The following is a 17,706-nucleotide window of genomic DNA, read 5'->3' as shown; positions in this document are numbered from 1 at the left end:
AAAAAAAAAAAAAAAAAAAAAAAAAAAAAAAAATCCACCGTCCTGTTAAGGAACATTTAGGTTTTTCACTTTTTTCTTTTACTAGTACAAAAAACACTGCAATAAACATGCAGATTTATATCTTGGGTATCCACTTAGAAGTGGAATTTTCAGTTAAAGTACACGTGTCTTCATTTTTACTAGATATTCCTTGAACTCCAAGGGTTTGTCCAACTTAGACTCCTATTACCGGTGTAGGAGAAATGACACTACTGTAAACTCATCTGTTCATTAGTGAATCGTTTTAAATGATGCTTGTATAATTCCTGTGAGATAATGTGTCATTGCTGTTTTAATTTGGTTATAAAATGATTAGTGGGTTGAGGATTTAGATTTTATCTTCCATTAAATTGCATGTTCATGTTTTTGTTTGATTCAGGATGTCTTCTTGTTCGTTTGTAGGGTGCTTAACATATTCTATTCTCTATTCTTTTTAAAAATTTTCAATAGTTTTTGGGGAACAGGTGGCTTTTGCTTGCACGGACAAGTTCTTTAGTGGTGATTTCTGAGATTTTGGTGCACCCATCACCCAAGCAGTAGCCTTTGATCCCTGACCATCCTCCCGCCCTTCCCCGAGTCCCCGAAGTCCCTGACATCATTTTGCAAATGGTGCTGCTATAAACGTGTGTGTGCATGTGTCCCTTTCATATCATGACTTCTTCTCCTTTGGGCAGATACCCAGGAGTGGGATTGCTGGAGGGAATGGTAGTTCTACTTTTACTTCTTTAAGGAATCTCCATCCTGTTTTCCACAGTGGTTGTATTCGTTTACATTCCCACCAGCAGGGTAAAAGTGTTCCCTTTTCAGCACATCCATACCAACATCTATTATTTTTTATTTTTTAAATTATAGCCATTCTGGCAGGAGTAAGGTGGTGTCTCAGGGTGGTTTCATGTCTATTCTTAATCCTTTGTTAGTTACATGAATCAGAAATAGCTTCTTCCAATTTGTGGCTTATCTCTGGCATTATTCATGATGTATTTTGGTAAATCTAAGTTTTGTATTTCAATGAGGTCAAATTTACAGTTTTTCCTCTATGTTTTGTGCTTTTTGCATCTTGTTTAAAAAATCATTCTCTGTTTTAGGTCATAAAGACATTCTTTTCTATGTTCTTCTAAAGGTTCTAAAGTTTTGTTTTCCACAATAACTTACTAACCTGAAATTTATTTTCATGTTTGATATGAGGTAGAAATATGCTTTTATTTTTCTCTGTATAGATAAGTCATTTTACTAATACTATTTATTTGAATAGTACATCTTTGCCCACTTAATTGAAATGTTTCTTCTGCCATAAGTTGTATTTCCATAGGTGTGCAGGTTGTGTTCTAGCCTTTCCATTCCACTCCTTAGGTTTATTTGTTTATCTTGGTGCAGAAGTACTGTGTTGTCTTCACAGTAAGTTGCCTTATGGTAAGTCCTGCCCTCTCACAGTGCAGGAGTCCTTCCAACCTGTTGTTCTTCAACATTTGTCTTGGCTATTCAGTTTCCTTTTCTATTCCATAGACACAGTAGAGTCAGTTCCAGGCTCTATGAGTAATGCTGTTGGGAGTCTTATTAGAACTGCATTGGGATATCGATTAACTTGGGGAATCCTGACATCTTTATGGTACTAAGTCTCCTGGCCAGAAATGTGGCATACCCTTCCTTTTATTTTGTTGTACATTTAAAATGGTATAGTTTCAACACTGTATTTTAAAAGCTATATCCATTTGCTGCTGATATACAGGGAATACAATTGATTTCATATTATGGAATATTTGCTGAACTCTCCTATTCGTTTTAGCAATTTTCTGTAATTTTTCTTATATATACACACAGGCAATCAATTTTTTTGGCATTTAATTTTGTTTCTTCCTCTCCAATCCTTATCCTTTGATTTATTTTTCTTGTCTTATTTTATTGGGTAAGAGTTATAAAATAATAATATTGAAAAAGTGACAGCATAACATCTTGTCTATTACATTTACTAATTAGTTATTGCCAGCACAGGAAAACAATTATTTTTCTTTGTTTATCTTTTAATCTTCCACTTTATTAATTCTATTGTCATAAAAGGTTTTTAGTTAATTTGCATAGATTTTCTACTTGAATTAGCCTGTCGTCTGCAAACAATGGCAGTTATGTGTACATATTTTCATATTTATAACCGCTTGCTTTTTTCTCTTTTTCTTATTGGCATTAGCTTTATGTTTGTCTTATGGGATGAGTGAAGAGGTTTTCGGTAACTTTTTGTTCCTGGAAAGTTTATATAACATTGAAATGATCCACTCCTTGATAGTCTGGTAGACCTCACAAATAAAAATATTGAATCTTGGGCCTTTTCAAAGGCTAAATTTTTGACTACCTTTTCAATTTCTGTTGCAGTTGTTTTTTTTTTAATTCTTAAGGTAATTTTATAATTCTTATTTTCTACATAAAAGCATCTGCTTCATTTAGGTTTTCAAATAGATTGGCACAAATTTGTTCATGATGTTCTCTCTGTCTTCTTTTTTGAAGTCTGATATTATTTGTCTGCTACTCTTAGAAAAATCTTGTGTGTGTGTGTATATGTGTTTAGAGATGGGATATCACTGCGTCACCCAGGCTACAGTGCAGTGGAGCCATCTTAGCTCACTGTAACCTCAAACTCCTGGGCCCAAGGGATCCTCCCGCCACAGATTCTCAAGTAGCTGGGACTACAGGCGCACGGCACCATACCTGGCTAATATTTTTATTTTTATTTTTAGAGATGGGGTTTTGCTATGTTGCCCAGGCTGGTCTCATACTCCTGGTCTTAATTGATCCTCCCACCTCAGCCTCCCAAATTGTTGGGATTACAGGTGTGAGCTGCCATGCCTGGTGAAAATCTTATTTTTGATAGACTCAGAAGCTCTCAGTGAACATAGCCTCCATGTCTTAGAAATCTGTTCCTGGCATTTTTTCTTTTCTTTTTTTTTTTTTTTTTTTGAGACGGAGCAGTGAGTGAGTGGTGAGTGAATGTGAAGGCCTAGGACATGACCGCACACTGCCGTACACCACTGGAGACTAGAAACACTATACACTTAGGCTACACACATTTTTTTTTTTTTGAGACAGAGTCTTGCTCTGTTGCCCAGGCTGGAGTGCAGTGGCCGGATCTCAGCTCACTGCAAGCTCCGCCTCCCGGGTTCATGCCATTCTCCTGCCTCAGCCTCCTGAGTAGCTGGGACTACAGGCGCCCGCCACCTCGCCCGGCTAGTTTTTTGTATTTTTTAGTAGAGACGGGGTTTCACTGTGTTAGCCAGGATGGTCTCGATCTCCTGACCTCGTGATCCACCCGTCTCGGCCTCCCAAAGTGCTGGGATTACAGGCTTGAGCCACCGCGCCCGGCCTATAGTTTCAGCTTTGAGTCACTAAGAAGAGCGCCAAATTTTTAAGTTGATTTTGGAGAGGTTATTGTTTTTATGGCTAATTTCTAATTTTGCTATATCAAAGTAAGAGCAGTTTTAGAATTTGTTAAATTCTTTGTGACTTAAATGTTGGCTAATTGTTGTGAATGTCTCTGGGGTGTTTAAAAAGAATGTTTTTTTGGCCATTTATTGAGTATAAATCTATAAGATCAAGTCTGTTACTTGTATTACTTAGATATTCTTTACCCTTTTTTCTATTTTGGTCTATTTGATCTGTCATGCTCTACTACCTGTATTAAATCTTCCAGTGTGTGTGTGTGTGTGTGTGTGTGTGTTCTCCTTATACTTCTATCAATATGTAATTGATACATTTCCAAACTATATTGTTATGCTCATGTAGTTTTATGACCGTTACATGTTTCTGATGGAGTATACCCTTTATCAATATAAAATCCCTCTCTGTCTTGTTTAATGCCTTTCACCTGGAATTCTATTTCTTCTGCTACTGCTATTATTACATCTACATTGTGAGCCTTACATGGTATTCATTTTTCCGTCCTTTTATTTTCATTTTCTTTAGGTCATTTTGTTTTACTACACCTGTTATAAACAGGCTAGAGCTAGATTTCTTAAAGCCAGCATCAGAGTATCTATCTTTTAATAGTGAACTTTAGCTCAATAAGTTTAATAATTATCTTTGTTCTTATTCCTGCCATCTCCTTTTATTATTCTAATTTCCATGTTTTATTTATTTATTTTTCTACTTTTGCTTTACCTTCCTTTTGCTGAACTGCTAAGTTTTCTTTATCCATTTTTTCCTCTAGTGGTTTGGACTGTATACATTCCATTTCTATTTTTTTAGTGATTGACCTTTAAGTATTTAACATATATATTTATACACACTTTTCCCTTAGTTATGTACAGAATTAAACAGTATCTATTCTTATCCCCAAACAAGAGAAGAATCAGTGTGGTTTCATGTTTCTAATTCTTCTACCACCTCACTTCCTGCCTTGTTGAGATAACATAAAATATTACTTCCAAATTGTCATTAAGGTTTTGTACATTTTCTCCTTAACACTTATGTAGATTTTATATAAACTTTATAATGTCCTTGTTTGAAACTCACAACTATAAACTTCATTATTTTTTACTCATATCATTACTCTGCTCATTCTATTTCTTTGATTCATTTTTCATTCTGTGGAAGTACAGCCTGAGTAATTGCTTCGAGGAAGACTTATGTGGGGCAGTAAACTTTATGGGTTCTTAAACACTTGGAAATGTATTTTGCTTGGCTACTTGAATGCTGATTAGACTGCATATACAGGGCCAAGTTCAAGAATACATTCTCCTCATAATTTTGAACATATTATTCCATTGTCTTCTATTACATATATAGTTTTGTTAATGAAAAGTCTAATGCTAAAGATGATTTTCAAAGTAATTCCCTTTTTTCCTTTTTGGCAACACTATTTATTAAAGAAGCTGTTCTTTCTCCATTCTGTGTTCTTGGCACCTTTGTCAAAAATCAATTGGCTGTAAATGAGTGGGTTCATTTCTCAGGTTTCTATCCTGAGCCATTGCTCTATGTGTCTGTTTTCATGCCAGTATCATGCTGTTTTGGTTACTATAGCTTTGTAACAGATTTTGATATCAGGCAGTGTGGTGCCTCCAGCTTTGTTCTCCTTGCTCAAGATTGCTTTGGCTATTCAGGGTCTTTTGTGGTTCCGTATGAATTTTAGGAATTTTTTTCCATTTCCATAAAAAATGACATTGGCATTTTGATAGGAATTGCATTGAATTTGTAGATTGCTTTGTGTAGTATTGTCATTTTAACAATAGTAATTATTCTAATTCATGAACACAAGATATCTTTCCATTTATTTGTGTCACACCTATTTCTTTTATCAATGTTTTTATAAGTTCTCAGTTTATAGATCATTAAATTTTTTCCTAAGTATTTTAGGTTTTTGTTGCTATTGTAAAAGGGACTGATTTCTTAATTTCTCTTTCAGATAGTTCATTGTTAGTGTAAATAAATGCTACTCATTCTTGTGTGTTGATTTTGTGTCCTGCAACTTTACTGAATTAGTTTATCAGTTGTAATAGATTTTGGTGATCTTTAGGATTTTCTATACATAAGATCACGTCATCAGCAAACAGAAAATTTCACTTGTTCCTTTCCTATTTGGATAACTTTTAAAAATTTGTCTAATTGCTCTGGCTAGGACTTCCAGTATTATCATGTTGAATAGAAGTGGTGAGAGTGGGCATCTTTGTCTTGTTCCTCATCTTAAAGGAAAAGCTTTCAATTTTTCACCACCAAGTGTGATGTTAGCTGTGGCCTTGTCATATGTGGCCTTTATTGTGTTGCAGTACATTCCTTCTACGCCTAATTTGTTGAGAGTTTTTATCATGAAAGAATGTTGAATTTTCTCAAGTGCTTTTCTGCATCTATTGAGATGATCATGTGGGTCTTTTTTCCTTCATTCTGTTAATCTAGTGTATTACACTTATTGATGTGCATATGTTGAACCATCCTTGCATCCCTGGAATGAAACCCACTGGATCATGATGTATCATCTTTTTCATGTACTGCCGGATTCAGTTTGCTAGTATTGTGTTGAGGATTAAATGAGGATGACGCCAGTGCATGTGGACATAAGCGCCCAGCACAGCAAATGGCACAGACAGGTGCTGGTATAGTGATAGATATCCGTACTTATTGGACGAGAAAACTGAGGTTCAGAGAAGTTAGATGTCTCGCTCAAGGTCACAAAGCATGTTGGCAGGTTGGCTTTGGGCCTGCTCAGACTCCAAACCAGGCTGTTTTCAGCATGTGACTTTTGCTCCCCTAATGGTTTTGGCTGGTTTCCAGCAGGTGTGCCAGTGCATAGTATGTTTCTCTGTGGAAAGTCATCATAAATGACAATGGACCCACTGGCCTCCTTGTCAGGCAGACACCAAGCACACAACCTCTCCCTTCCTACTCCCCGGGAAACAGTTCTCTTTCATTCTACCACCAGGCCACAGTGTGGCACCATGCAGGTGTGTGTGTATCTGTGCACCTGTGTCCTCAGGGACCCACCTGAAGAGAAGCAGCACGGCCTGGGGGAAGGTCTGAAAGTTGTTGTTCCGGTTGATCTCTGTGGTATCATTCAGGGCAATTTTCCCAAACACCTAGGAGAGGGAAGGAAGAGGTGTTCAGTGATTTGTGGACAGAGAGGATCCTAATTTCCCACCATTGTTCAATGGTCTCTCCAGGGGTCTCAGGTGTCCCTGGAACTGGCCACCACAAGCTGAATAGTCTTCCCATGCAACCTGGCAGGCACCTGCTGCCCCACCCAGCCCCTGAGCACAATCCCCACTGGACAAGCATGAGAATCAAAGAGCCCACAGCCTCAGGAAGGTCCCTACAGCCCGGTGGAAGCTGGGGCTGAGAGTGGTGGATGCTGGGACGGGGACCCTGCTTCTGACAGGACACAGGATGCACTGTGTTATTTTCTTTGCTATTTCAGCTCTGCATGCCCAAGCACTCTTTCAAATTTAGTTCTTGCATTTTGGAGTGAGGTGGAGTGAGTGATCTGGGGCTAGGGCAGGCTTCATTCATTCCTGAAATCCCTTTTTTTTCCTGCTCTTTTAAAGCTGTGCTTATCTTAGAAACTGCCACCTTTATCAGGTATCAAGGTAGCTCTTTTAGTCTCAAAAGGTTTTGGCACCTGAATCTTGGGTCTTTCTGCGATAAGTAGGGGACTTCCCGGAGGAGCGGCCAAGGAAACGCTCTGGGCCAGTGTGGGCATCCTGCCAGGTTTGACCTTGGGACCTCAAGCTGGAGCCCGGAGATGGGAATGGAGAGCTCCAGCTTTGTGGTGAAAGGTGCAGTGGGCACCTGGGAGGGGAGGCCCCAGAAAACTGCTGCACGTTTGATGTGGTGAACCTTGTGTTGATTTGGCCCTTCCTTGCTTCCTTCTTCTTTCCTCCCTCCCTCTCAGTCATTAGCTTCAAATGAATCTGGTTGGGGTAATTCTCAGGCCCATCAGACCTGGACACAAACAGGGGTGCTGGGCAGATACACCTTGCTGCTGTTTCTTGAGAAGGGGCTGTGTCTCTCCCCAGGCCCCTTGCATAACTCAGGAGTGTCTTTCCTCTACCAAGAGCAGAACCCAGGCCTCGGGGAGGGAAGCTCTCTGGGCTGTGTATTCTGTACCTGGCCATTCTCCTGTTACCTACAGGAGATCCATTTGGGGAGAGTTCCCATTCCTGTGGCTTTTTGGGCCTCAGAAAATGGAAGAGGAGGGAGAGGGACAGTCAGGAATGAAAGGGAGAAGGGAGGGAGGAAGGCGTGAGGGAATGTGGTGCTGGGAACCGGGAAGAGACAGAGCAGGAGAGGAGGAGAGCAGGAGGCCAGGGGACCCGTGATGGGAGCCTCCCTACCTGCATCCCGATCACCGCATAGATGAAGAACAGCATCACGATCAGGAGGGCCACATAGGGCAGGGCCTGGAAGGAAGTGCAGGAGACTCCCATGAGGCCGGAGTGCAGAGGCCAGCTGGGCCCCTTCCCAGGGAGCGCCGCATCCCTGTCTCTGCAGCCATCAGCTATTGCCCGGTTTGGGCTGGGGGACACTTCCAAGAGTCCCACAGGACTATGGAGAACCCGGGAGAAGGTCTGAGAAGCCGGAACTGACTTCCCATTTCAGCTGGGTTTTCAAAGCAGAGGACTACGGGGAACCTGGGAGAAGGTCTGAGAAACCGGAACTGACTTCCCATTTCAGCTGGGTTTTCAAAGCAGAGGGCTACGGGGAACCTGGGAGAATGTCTGAGAAACCGCAACTGACTTCCCATTTCAGCTTGGTTTTCAAAGCAGGCCGCAGAGTAACCATATAGTGCGACACTACCTGGGCAAAACAATCAAGAATGAGCAAAACCTCCTCCGACTACACATGTGCGGTATGTTTGTACGAGGCGGGAGGAATCGTGGACAGCACCCAGCTGACTGTGGTTACCTGTGGAGGAGTGGGGTAGTGGCAAGTTACACCCTTCCTTTACACAGCTTCATTCTATCCCACTAGTTGTAGTGAGCGGGTATTACTATTGCAATGAAAACATTTAATAAGGAAAAATTTAAAAGAAAGATCATGGGTTCAAATCCTGTTTTTGCCACTTTCTATCTATGAGAACTGGGGCACTTAACTTCTCTGAGCTTCAGTCTCCTCATCAGAAAAATGGAAATAATAATAATGACCTCTCAGAGGTTTCGTGGTTTAAACGATTTAAGGCTTATAAAGTGCTTAGTGCATGCCTTGCAGAGAGTTGGGTTCCATACATTCTATTCGCTTAATGCATTATCTGCCTGGCAACTAGGACAACTACATTTCCAGAGCCCCCGCCACTTCTAGGGAGAGGCCATGGTCCCCGGGATGGGAGGCCCGGCCCGTGTTCCCAGGCGCCGCTTCAGCCGCCACGGGTCACTAGAGAGTGCAGCCAGAGCAGGTGCCGGCTGCCCGGCCCGAACGCCTGTGCCACCGTCAGGCCCTCGCAGTCACCCAGTCTGTGTCTCTTCCCAGGCCCAGGAGATGTCGGGGGGCAGGGCGAGTATGGCCACTCACAGCCATGGGTTCCGCGTACACCCAAGTGCAGAGTCAGCGGCAGTCCTGCTTCTGCTGGGGTCTACCTTTCCGTGTCCCCGGAGCCTGGGCCGACCCGGGCTGGGAGTGCAGGAGCCCCAGCTCACCATTAGGCGGGGGTCAGCCCTGGCGGCTCAGAGGAGGCCTGGCCATTGGGAGCTCCCTCCAGAGCCTTGCATGGTCAGTCCCTGGCAGGAGGCTGCCGGGGGCAGAGCGGGAACAGGCATCTTTCCTCTGGCTACAGCTATAGCCATGGACACACTAGACCAGGCCCAGGCACGCCCAGTCCCCAGGTGGGGACTGGCCGGGGTGGGGCACACAAAGGCCATTTTCCCCGACAGATTCTGGTCTGGGGAAGGCTGAGAGCGGCCCCTCCATGGGGGGAGAGAAGCCTGCGTTCCGCCAGCCCAGGGAAGCATGAACCGCCTTCACTGGTTCTGCATTCATCTGGGGGAAGTCAAGTGGCCCAGCAGCTTTGCTTCTCGTACTTCAAACCTACAAAGGCTCCTCCGAGCTGGCAGGGGCTGACTGTCTTTCTGTTTTAAGGGAAAACAGTGGCTGAGAAAAGGAACGCATCACGTGGCCAGGCAGTCCTGGGCCCATTCGAAAGGCCTCTCTAGCCAAGTGGAGGACACCAGGGTCCTGTGACTGTGGCTGAGGACATAACAGGTGCTGTCAGCAGATGCTGCTGAAATGCCTGCGGGAGGAGGGCAATAGCGGTCACCGGGTTGTCCAGGCCCGTGTTTTTCAGGTTTGTTCCTTACCACAAAACCCCTTGGTCCAGTAAATTCTTGTGGAGAAAGACATAAATGATGGTTAAAAGTAAGGCAGACCCTTTCCGCCTCCCCTTAGCTCCCATCCCTCCTTTACCACCTGGCCTTCTGGGGCTCAGAGCCTGCCTTAGAAACCACAGGCTTCGTCTAAGCCTCTCAGTGCAGGAACAGGGAGCCAGGTAGAGTGGCCGAGTTCTGCCACACAGAGGAAGGAGCAGGGCAACAGAGTGGAGGGCTCCTTCCTGTGCCAGCTGTGTTCTGGGCCAGGCGGCAGCCCTGGGATCCCCAGGCCGCAGGACATGAGGGGCGGCTACCTGGAAGGACTTGATGAAGGTCCACAGCAGCGTCCGGATGCCCTCCCCGCGGCTCAGCAGCTTCACCAGGCGCATGACCCGGAATAGGCGGAAGAAGGTGATGGAGATGCGCGAGTTTTCCTCTGCGTTCTGGAACCCGTCGGCAACAGGAGGTGCAGTTAGCACAGCAAGGGGGGGGGGTGAGAACAGAAGGGCCCCTCCGAGAAATACAGACCTCAGTGGCAGTGGCAGTGGCAGAAGGCAGGCCAGGGTTTGCTGCACTAGACTTCCCCCTCAGATGGGAGGGCAGCCGCCCACTGTAATGAGTGGACAGCTCAGCCCCATGGTCTCCGCAGAGCTAGACTGTGCCCAGGCCGCTGGGCTGTGGTCCTGTGTTTTTACTCTCCCCACTTCCCCTTCATTCCTAGTTCTTAATGCCCTGGGTGGAGGAACAGACAACTCCATCAGGAACTACCATAAGCTTTGGAATCTTGTAGGCCCAGAGCCAGTTGCCCTGGGAGCCCCTGCCTCTGCACTGCTGAGGAAGCAGCCCTAGCCTCTCTCTCGTTGGTCTGGGCAGAGAGTCCTGCATCCTAAGTGGAGCCCAGCACTCTTTGAGGACACGGGTTGGTGGATGGCCTCTCTCCCAGCTGTGGGTATGCGTGCATTTGAGGCCCCCTGAAGGGACCTCATGCCCCAGGGGCTTGGGTCTCCAGCACTTCCCTTGTATCACCTCCTCCTACTTTCCACAGCCCCTGTCCCAAAGGGAGGGATTGGGGTGCTGCTCAGTGCTGGAGAGGGTCAGGTTTGCAGGCCTTGCTCTGAAGTTGTTGCGCTCCTACTCCCCTCTGCCCTGGGGCCTCTGGGAGGCCTCAACCCTCCAGGCTGTACAAGACCCTGGAAGGGAGAGGGGCAGCATAAGGGAGGGGAGGCCTCCCTTGCAAGTGATGCTCCTGCAGATGGTCTCCCTCAGGGGCCCTGGGGAAGGGGAAAGGGAAGGCGAACGGGAGGAAGGGTGGAGTGCAGGCCAAGGTGAGTGGAGGTGCTTGGGCTGCTGCTGTTGGACCTGGGGGAACCTGGGGGCTTGGGCACATGCCTGGCCAGGACTCAGGACAGGCTGCCCTGCCATCCTCTGCCTCCAAACCTGAGAACATGAGCTGACTCCCCACCTGTTCCTCCTTCTGCCCACACCGGCCTGGTGAGCAGGAACCTAGGAGGGAGCCACTGCCAAATCCGGAGCTAGTGCAGCTCACCCAGCCCTGCGGGTACCGGGAGAGAACGGACCCTCGGGCCTTCCTGCTACTGTCCCCGTCCACACCCCCCTGAGGTGGGAGGTCTCAGGTTGTTACTGGGGCCACCTGGGCCCTCCCCACTCCTTGCTTTACCTTGCCTTTTATCTTGAATTATTTCTAGGTCAGACTCTCCCTGGCAATATCCAGCGCTAAAGCCCTTCTAACTGCACTGCCTGCTCTGGCCCACCCTGATGTGACATCAGAGGCCGCTTCCCTCACTATGCAGCACAGGAGATTATGAGGGAGGCAGGGAGACCCGGAGGCAGCCACCACTCTGCACAGAAGCCAGCTAGAGACCTCTCTTGCTTTCCAGACCTTCCAGACAGGAGAAGAGGAAAAATATTTCTTATATTTCAAAATCAGAGCTGCCTCAGTTCCTCCTAAGGCTCCCATTGCCCTCAAGGCAGGGGACAGACTGGTGGGTCTCGGGACCTGCCGCACGGGTACCTGAGGGGCTGGGTTGAGAGCTGCAGGCGGCAGCCCTGTCCTGCCCTGGGCTCTGCCCTGCCTGTGGGTTCTGAAGCCTTTGATGCCCTTAATCTCTGTATTTCTATCACCTGTGTATCTACTTGAAATTCTATTTTCACTCCTTAAAAGGAGGTTGTGTTCCCCCAGAGGAGTATGCAGAGGAGGCTTAGGATTTTATAACTCAGCTGTCAGTTCCACCATGCTCGAGAAAGGAGAATAAAAAAAGAAAGAACAAGCTTAAGTGGAGAACTTCAGCTCCAAGTGTCAAGAGTTTGAGAAGTTGGTGCCACAGGGGCATCTGGATCTGCTCAGTTAAAAAAACAAAGCAAACAAACAAACAAAAAAAAGAAAACACCAAACACCAGGCTTGCAGTGTGAATTCCATTCCCCTGTTCAGAAGCCTCCCCTGTGGCTGCAGTTTCCTGATGCTGCTCGAGAAGGGGAACAAACACACTGCCATTTGGACACACCAATTTGCTCTAATAAACCAAATGACAATGCAAAAAAGAGGCAGATCCAGACGGCTGGTCCAGGAAGCAGCGTCCCCAGGAAGCGGGGTAGAGTACCCCGGGCTCAGCCTTTCCTGTGGCAGCCTTGCAGCCAGGCAGGGCCAGGCTGCACTGGGGAACCCATTAACCCACCCAAGCTTGCCTCGGCCTGTGGACTTTGCGGCTTGGTCAGTCAACCCCACTGGTCCTTCTAAAAACTCATACTTGGCCCGGTTTGAAATGCATAACGGCAGCCTTTTGGAGGAGCCTGGGCCAAGGAGGCTTCAAAGTCACACTGAATGGCGTCTCTTCTATCACGTTCGCCAAAGCGAATCAGAGACTCCTACCGCAGGAGTGATCCAATCAACAGAGCTTGTTTTTCTGCTTCCAGCTTGCTGCAGAACAGTGGCTGTAGCCTAATTTTAATGGACTTCAGGAATTTAGAAAAATGCAAGGGGTAGCAAGGTTGGAGTGCCTGGAAATTCAATCACGCTCTCAGTAACAAATCCCAGCTTAAACCTTCTATAGTGGACTTCCACCTGAAGCACAGGGAAGCTAGGAGCTGCAGACACTGATGAATAGGAATCATCGTCCGCCCTTCCATCCCCTGGCTAGAGCAACTCTTTCTTCCCTCCTTACCCTGGAGCCCCTACCATGGCTCTCATAGGCACCCTCTGCAAATTTCTCACATCAGATTAAGGTCAGAGGCTTTGGCCAGTGGAGTCCTCAGGGCGTTTAACAGGAAACGGCCCTCAGGTCCCATTCTCTCCCAGTGGCTTGTTAGATAGTCAAGATCACAGTGAATTACCACCCCAAGGAAAGCTCAGGGGTAAAACACCACCACTGCACAAACAGCATCTTCACAGCTCACACGAGAAGGGAACAGGCAGGCAAGGCACACGGCAGACACGGTGGCCACATGCAGTGAGAGCCAGGCAGGGCTCCCAGGGACTCTGGAGTTCGGGGTGGGGAGAGTAGGGGTGTTAGAGGGGGACACGGAAGCCGGGAGCATGGTCGGGAGGGTTGGTCTTACCATAGAGGGAGAGCATTGGGTATGTTCAGCTGGCTTTAAAGAAAGGCAGATAGAGATAAGCTGTAATGAGTCTCCCAGGAAGATGCCCGGTATTCTAGGTCTTGGCTAACACAGGAGCAACACAGTGGCAGAAGAGGGCAAAAGGAAACAAGTGAAAGAAACGTGAAAGCGTAGGCCTGGCAGGTCCTGGGGCATCCCCGAGACTGTGGGGTTTGTGTTGCTGGGTCTCATGTCAAACAAGGACCCACAGGCATTCTCCTACCTAAGACCCTTAAAACTCACATCTGTAATATTATTACATAAGCAGATGAGGTCTTTGGGATTTTGTGGATGGAGGTTTGTAATTGTTTTGTTTTGTTTTGTTTTAGAGACAGGGTCTCAGCTCTGTTGCCCAGGCTGGAGTGCAGTGGCATCATCACAGCTCACTGCAGCCTTGAACTCCTGGGCTCAAATGATCCTCCCACATCAGCCTCCCTGGCAGTTAGGACTATGGCACATACCACCATGCCCAGCTAATTTAATTTTTTTTTTGTAGAGATAGGGTCTCACTATACTGCCCAGGCTGGTCTCAAACTTGTGGCCTGGCCTCAAGCGATCCTCCTGCCTTGGCCTCCCAAACCGCTGGGATTACCAGTGTAAGCCACTGTGCCAAGCCTGTTTTAATTGTATTAGCTATTGTTAACCTTTGAGGACTTGGGCTTTATGCACTTTAGCTTACCCCAGGCAGGGCCAGTTGAAGGACAGAGGCCTTGCTAACCCCAGGGCCTATCCTTGCCCACATATATTTAAGCAAAGCAGCCCAAGGGCAGTGGCCTCTCAGGTTTAGGGGAGAATGACTTCAAGTCAGCACTGAGGAGGGCCTCTGGAGGTGGCCTCAACTCACTCCATAATGGGGCTTGTTCTCAAGGCTCAGGCTCAGGCAGGAGATGGCCTTGCTTAGCAGTTAGTCTATAGATGCGGCAAGCCCTGGCCATTGGCATGAAATAATGAATGTTGAATTGTTTTCTAAACTTGAAAGCCCTGCACACAGTTTAGGATACGAACACCCCAGGAAGCTGTTCTCACAGGTCTGACTGCTGAACTCATTTGGGGGTAGAAGCTGAGGAAACTGGCCTCTGGTGAGTATCCCAGGGCCAGTCCTCTCCCCGAGTTCCTGGAGCCTGGCTCTGGAAAGATGCCCTTACTTTTTGGGCTCCAGCCCAGAGGGCTCAGTCAGCCCCAACCAATCTTGACCATCTGAGCTGCTAACTCTTTCTAGAAAATCAGGACATGGCTTTTACCCTCCACTTTCAGATGGTTGCTCTTGTATTTCTGTTTTTAAGGTACAAACAGGGAAAATGTGTAATGGAATTTTTGAAGGATGGAAATGTGCACAACTAGACATTTGCCTGCAGCCTGGAAATATTTCTTGGGTAACAGATTTCTCAGCAAATTTTTTTTTTTTTTTCATAGCTAGTTGGTAGGATGTCCTTTTAGGGGATGGTGAAGATATAGGGTGAGGGGAGGGAAGAGAAAGAAAGGGATGCTTCTCTAGGCTTTTACAGAACACTCTAGATCTGGCTCTCTAGATCTCACCTTCTGCTTCATGAAGATTCCACCTGCCAGGTCAATCCTTGTGACTGCAGGGTGTGGGGTCCCTAGGATTTGGCTAGCAGGCTGAGCTTGAACACAGAGACAAACATAGGTAGACACACACACACACACACACACACACACACACACACACACACACTCACTCTCTCTCTCTCTCTCTCTCTCTCTCTCTCTCCCCCCTTCTCTCTCTCACTTTCTCTCTTACAGGCATGCACAGAAATTTCTTGGCAAAGCACCTAAACCCCTTTTCCTCTGGTGTGTGACAGTTGCCCAGGATGGTCAGGTCTGGCTACCCTCTGGCATCGTTCTGCCCCACTCCTGGCCCGGTGCTTGGGCTCTTTTGCTCATGGACAAGGAGTTCTATGTTTCTCAGGCTTCACTGGGGCAGGGAGGGAGGCCCAGAGGGAGGTAACCTATACCACGTTAACTCCAGAGTGTTGGGCAGAGTTCCCAGGAAGCTTGAGCCATTTGCTGGACTCTTGGATTCATCCTGCAAACCCAGAATCCTTCATTTGGGATTTTTAGATTTTTAAACATTTGTCCTGTCTTTTCTCTTGTTGCATTTTATAGCTCCCATTTAAGACCTCGTCTATTTAAGTCATATTTCACTTCAAGACTTGACTTTAGGTCTGTTCTGATAATCTTGATGGTATTTTGTATTTTAATAACATGGATTGATTTAACATTTCCTATGGCATGTCTCTATAATAGCAGACAAGAAAAAGTCAGGAACAGCTATGAGGACAGTAGGAAGAGGAGGAACGAAGGCTCTCTGAGATCTCTATGTGGCATTCTCCCTCCGCGGTAATGACAACTCTCCTAAGAGACCAACTTTGGAAGAATCTAGAGACTCAAAGATTCACTTTTTCTTGAGCCTTAAGCCATACCGTTCACAGGACATTTTTGACTAGCTGGGACGGTGTTGCCTCTAACACCACACAAACTTGTTTTCACACGAGGAGCTACGTTTACAAGGCCCGTGCTCTCAAAAACGAATAACCATTCACGATGACATCAGAGAGCACACCCGAGTGATTTCTACACGGTAACAATAGGAAGCAGCCTGAGACACAGCCCCTGCCCCCAAGGCCCCCAAGGTCTACTGATACCCTAGACATTTCCTACATGATCCCAAGTCATCGTTGGTCTTTGGTACCCTTTCCCCTTGGCAAGAGAATCCCCTTCTGAGACGGAAGGAGAGATTGGACTTGCTGGAGTTGGACATCTGTGGTATCCGAGGATCAGCACTTTGAGCTCAGAGACACGTTTCTGTGGTTTACCACTCTCTTTAAATACCAAGGACAGCGCCTTGAGAAAGGACAAAGCATCAGTTCTACCTTTGCACGTAAATTCAGAATTTGTTGGTAGCCATCAATACTTGGGCCATTCATCTCTGACCCCTTCCCAGATTTGCTGCCGGGGCCTTTGAGTTCGTTTGTAGTTTCTCCATCTGTGGTCTTTCTGGGGGAAGAAAGGGGCCGTAGGATTCCCTGGAGACATACGCCCCTGAGCCTGGAGACTGCATTCTCCTTTTACAGCAGCCATCAGAGCTGCTTACATAACCTGAACATTCCGGCTGATTTTTAATACGGCACTGTCTCCACTAACGGTAGGCGTGGAGAAATTTCTGAGCAGCCAATTCTTTCATCCTTGTTTTCTAATGATCTGGTAATTTTCAACGATTGCATGATATCGGGGCAATTAACTTAATTTTTTCACGTAACTGATATAAATGAAATGAGGTTATTACTCCATATCTGAGGCAGAGGTCGGGCATTTTCAGAGAGAGCGAGCTCTGGTTAGTGGTGCCAGATAACAGGCTCAGGGCAAATAGAAAGGAAAGCCGATTTCCTTCCTTCAGTATGCTTATGCAGATTGCCTTGGTTTGGCAGAACTGGCATTGAGGAGAGGAGCGGTGCAGGGCAGCTAACGAGAGGAGGTCTCTGGAAACCTGTCTTTCTGATTTAAGCTCAGGGTCAAATGAGAAGTAACACCTCCGTGGATGAAGTCTTTGTTTCTGGAAGGCAGTCACTGTGCACTTATTTTCCTTGGAGTGCCAGGTCTAGGCCACATTTACGATGCTGAGGGGTGATACTCAGGGAATGCCAGAGGCCAGCAGAGACAGGGTCCTCCCGGGTGGAGGATTTTCCCACCAGGATGGTGTGGGTGGCTGCGGGATGCGTTTCCTGGTTGCCACATTACACGGTCTCTCTGGAGACTTAAAAGGTAGTTGAAAAATAGCTCTTCATACGAAAAACAGTTTTTAAATAATTATTATTTTTTGAAAGCACAGCCAAGCGTAAGGATGATAGAAATTCAGGGGCCGAGCAGTAGATCTCTAGGCTGGAACACTCAGCCCAGTTGTCCTCCACAATACTCCCCTGCGGTCAGGCGGCCAGAGAGCACTGTGAAGGGGGCATAAGCCATGGCTGCATTCTCCTTGGCAGGCTGATTTTGAAAGACGCAGATGACCTCTGATCTCCTCCAGGGAAGGCTGGCTCTTGGCCCTACAGGAAAGGACCGCCCAATTCCAATGGCTGCCATTGAAATAACGCTATGACCTCAGTGTCACTGAGATTCCACGCACCTCTGAAACAGATGTCAAAAGTAATGTCATGGGATTGTGAGTCTCCAAATCGTGGTCCTGCTACAGAACCCTTGCTGTATTTTTTTTTAAATGTCTTGTCCAGAACTTAGGGAGGTGGATCTGATATAAATTTTATTCCAAGC

At 46.5% G+C, this 17,706-nt stretch overlaps 1 protein-coding gene across 21 annotated transcripts in view; it reads right to left on the bottom strand.

Annotated features, from left to right (window-relative positions):
• CACNA1C (calcium channel, voltage-dependent, L type, alpha 1C subunit) overlaps positions 1-17,706 on the bottom strand; it is a 659,923-nt gene that overhangs the window by 27,544 nt on the left and 614,673 nt on the right. For 16 of the 21 annotated variants that reach the window (XM_011931029.1, XM_011931041.1, XM_011931040.1 and 13 more), the window contains 4 exons: positions 13,384-13,416; positions 10,124-10,252; positions 7,845-7,910; positions 6,499-6,590 (listed from right to left, as the gene is read on the bottom strand). In XM_011931029.1, coding sequence (XP_011786419.1) covers positions 6,499-6,590; positions 7,845-7,910; positions 10,124-10,252; positions 13,384-13,416 — 320 coding nt within the window. The remainder of the gene's footprint in view (positions 1-6,498; positions 6,591-7,844; positions 7,911-10,123; positions 10,253-13,383; positions 13,417-17,706) is intronic. The other 5 variants (XM_011931038.1, XM_011931039.1, XM_011931036.1 and 2 more) reach the window with 1 other exon arrangement.

This window comes from Colobus angolensis, unplaced genomic scaffold, assembly GCF_000951035.1.
Source record: "Colobus angolensis palliatus isolate OR3802 unplaced genomic scaffold, Cang.pa_1.0 Scaffold89, whole genome shotgun sequence".
Lineage (NCBI taxonomy): Eukaryota > Metazoa > Chordata > Mammalia > Primates > Cercopithecidae > Colobus > Colobus angolensis.
Note: the sequence above shows the minus strand (reverse complement) of the source record. Positions and strands in the feature narration are given on the sequence as shown.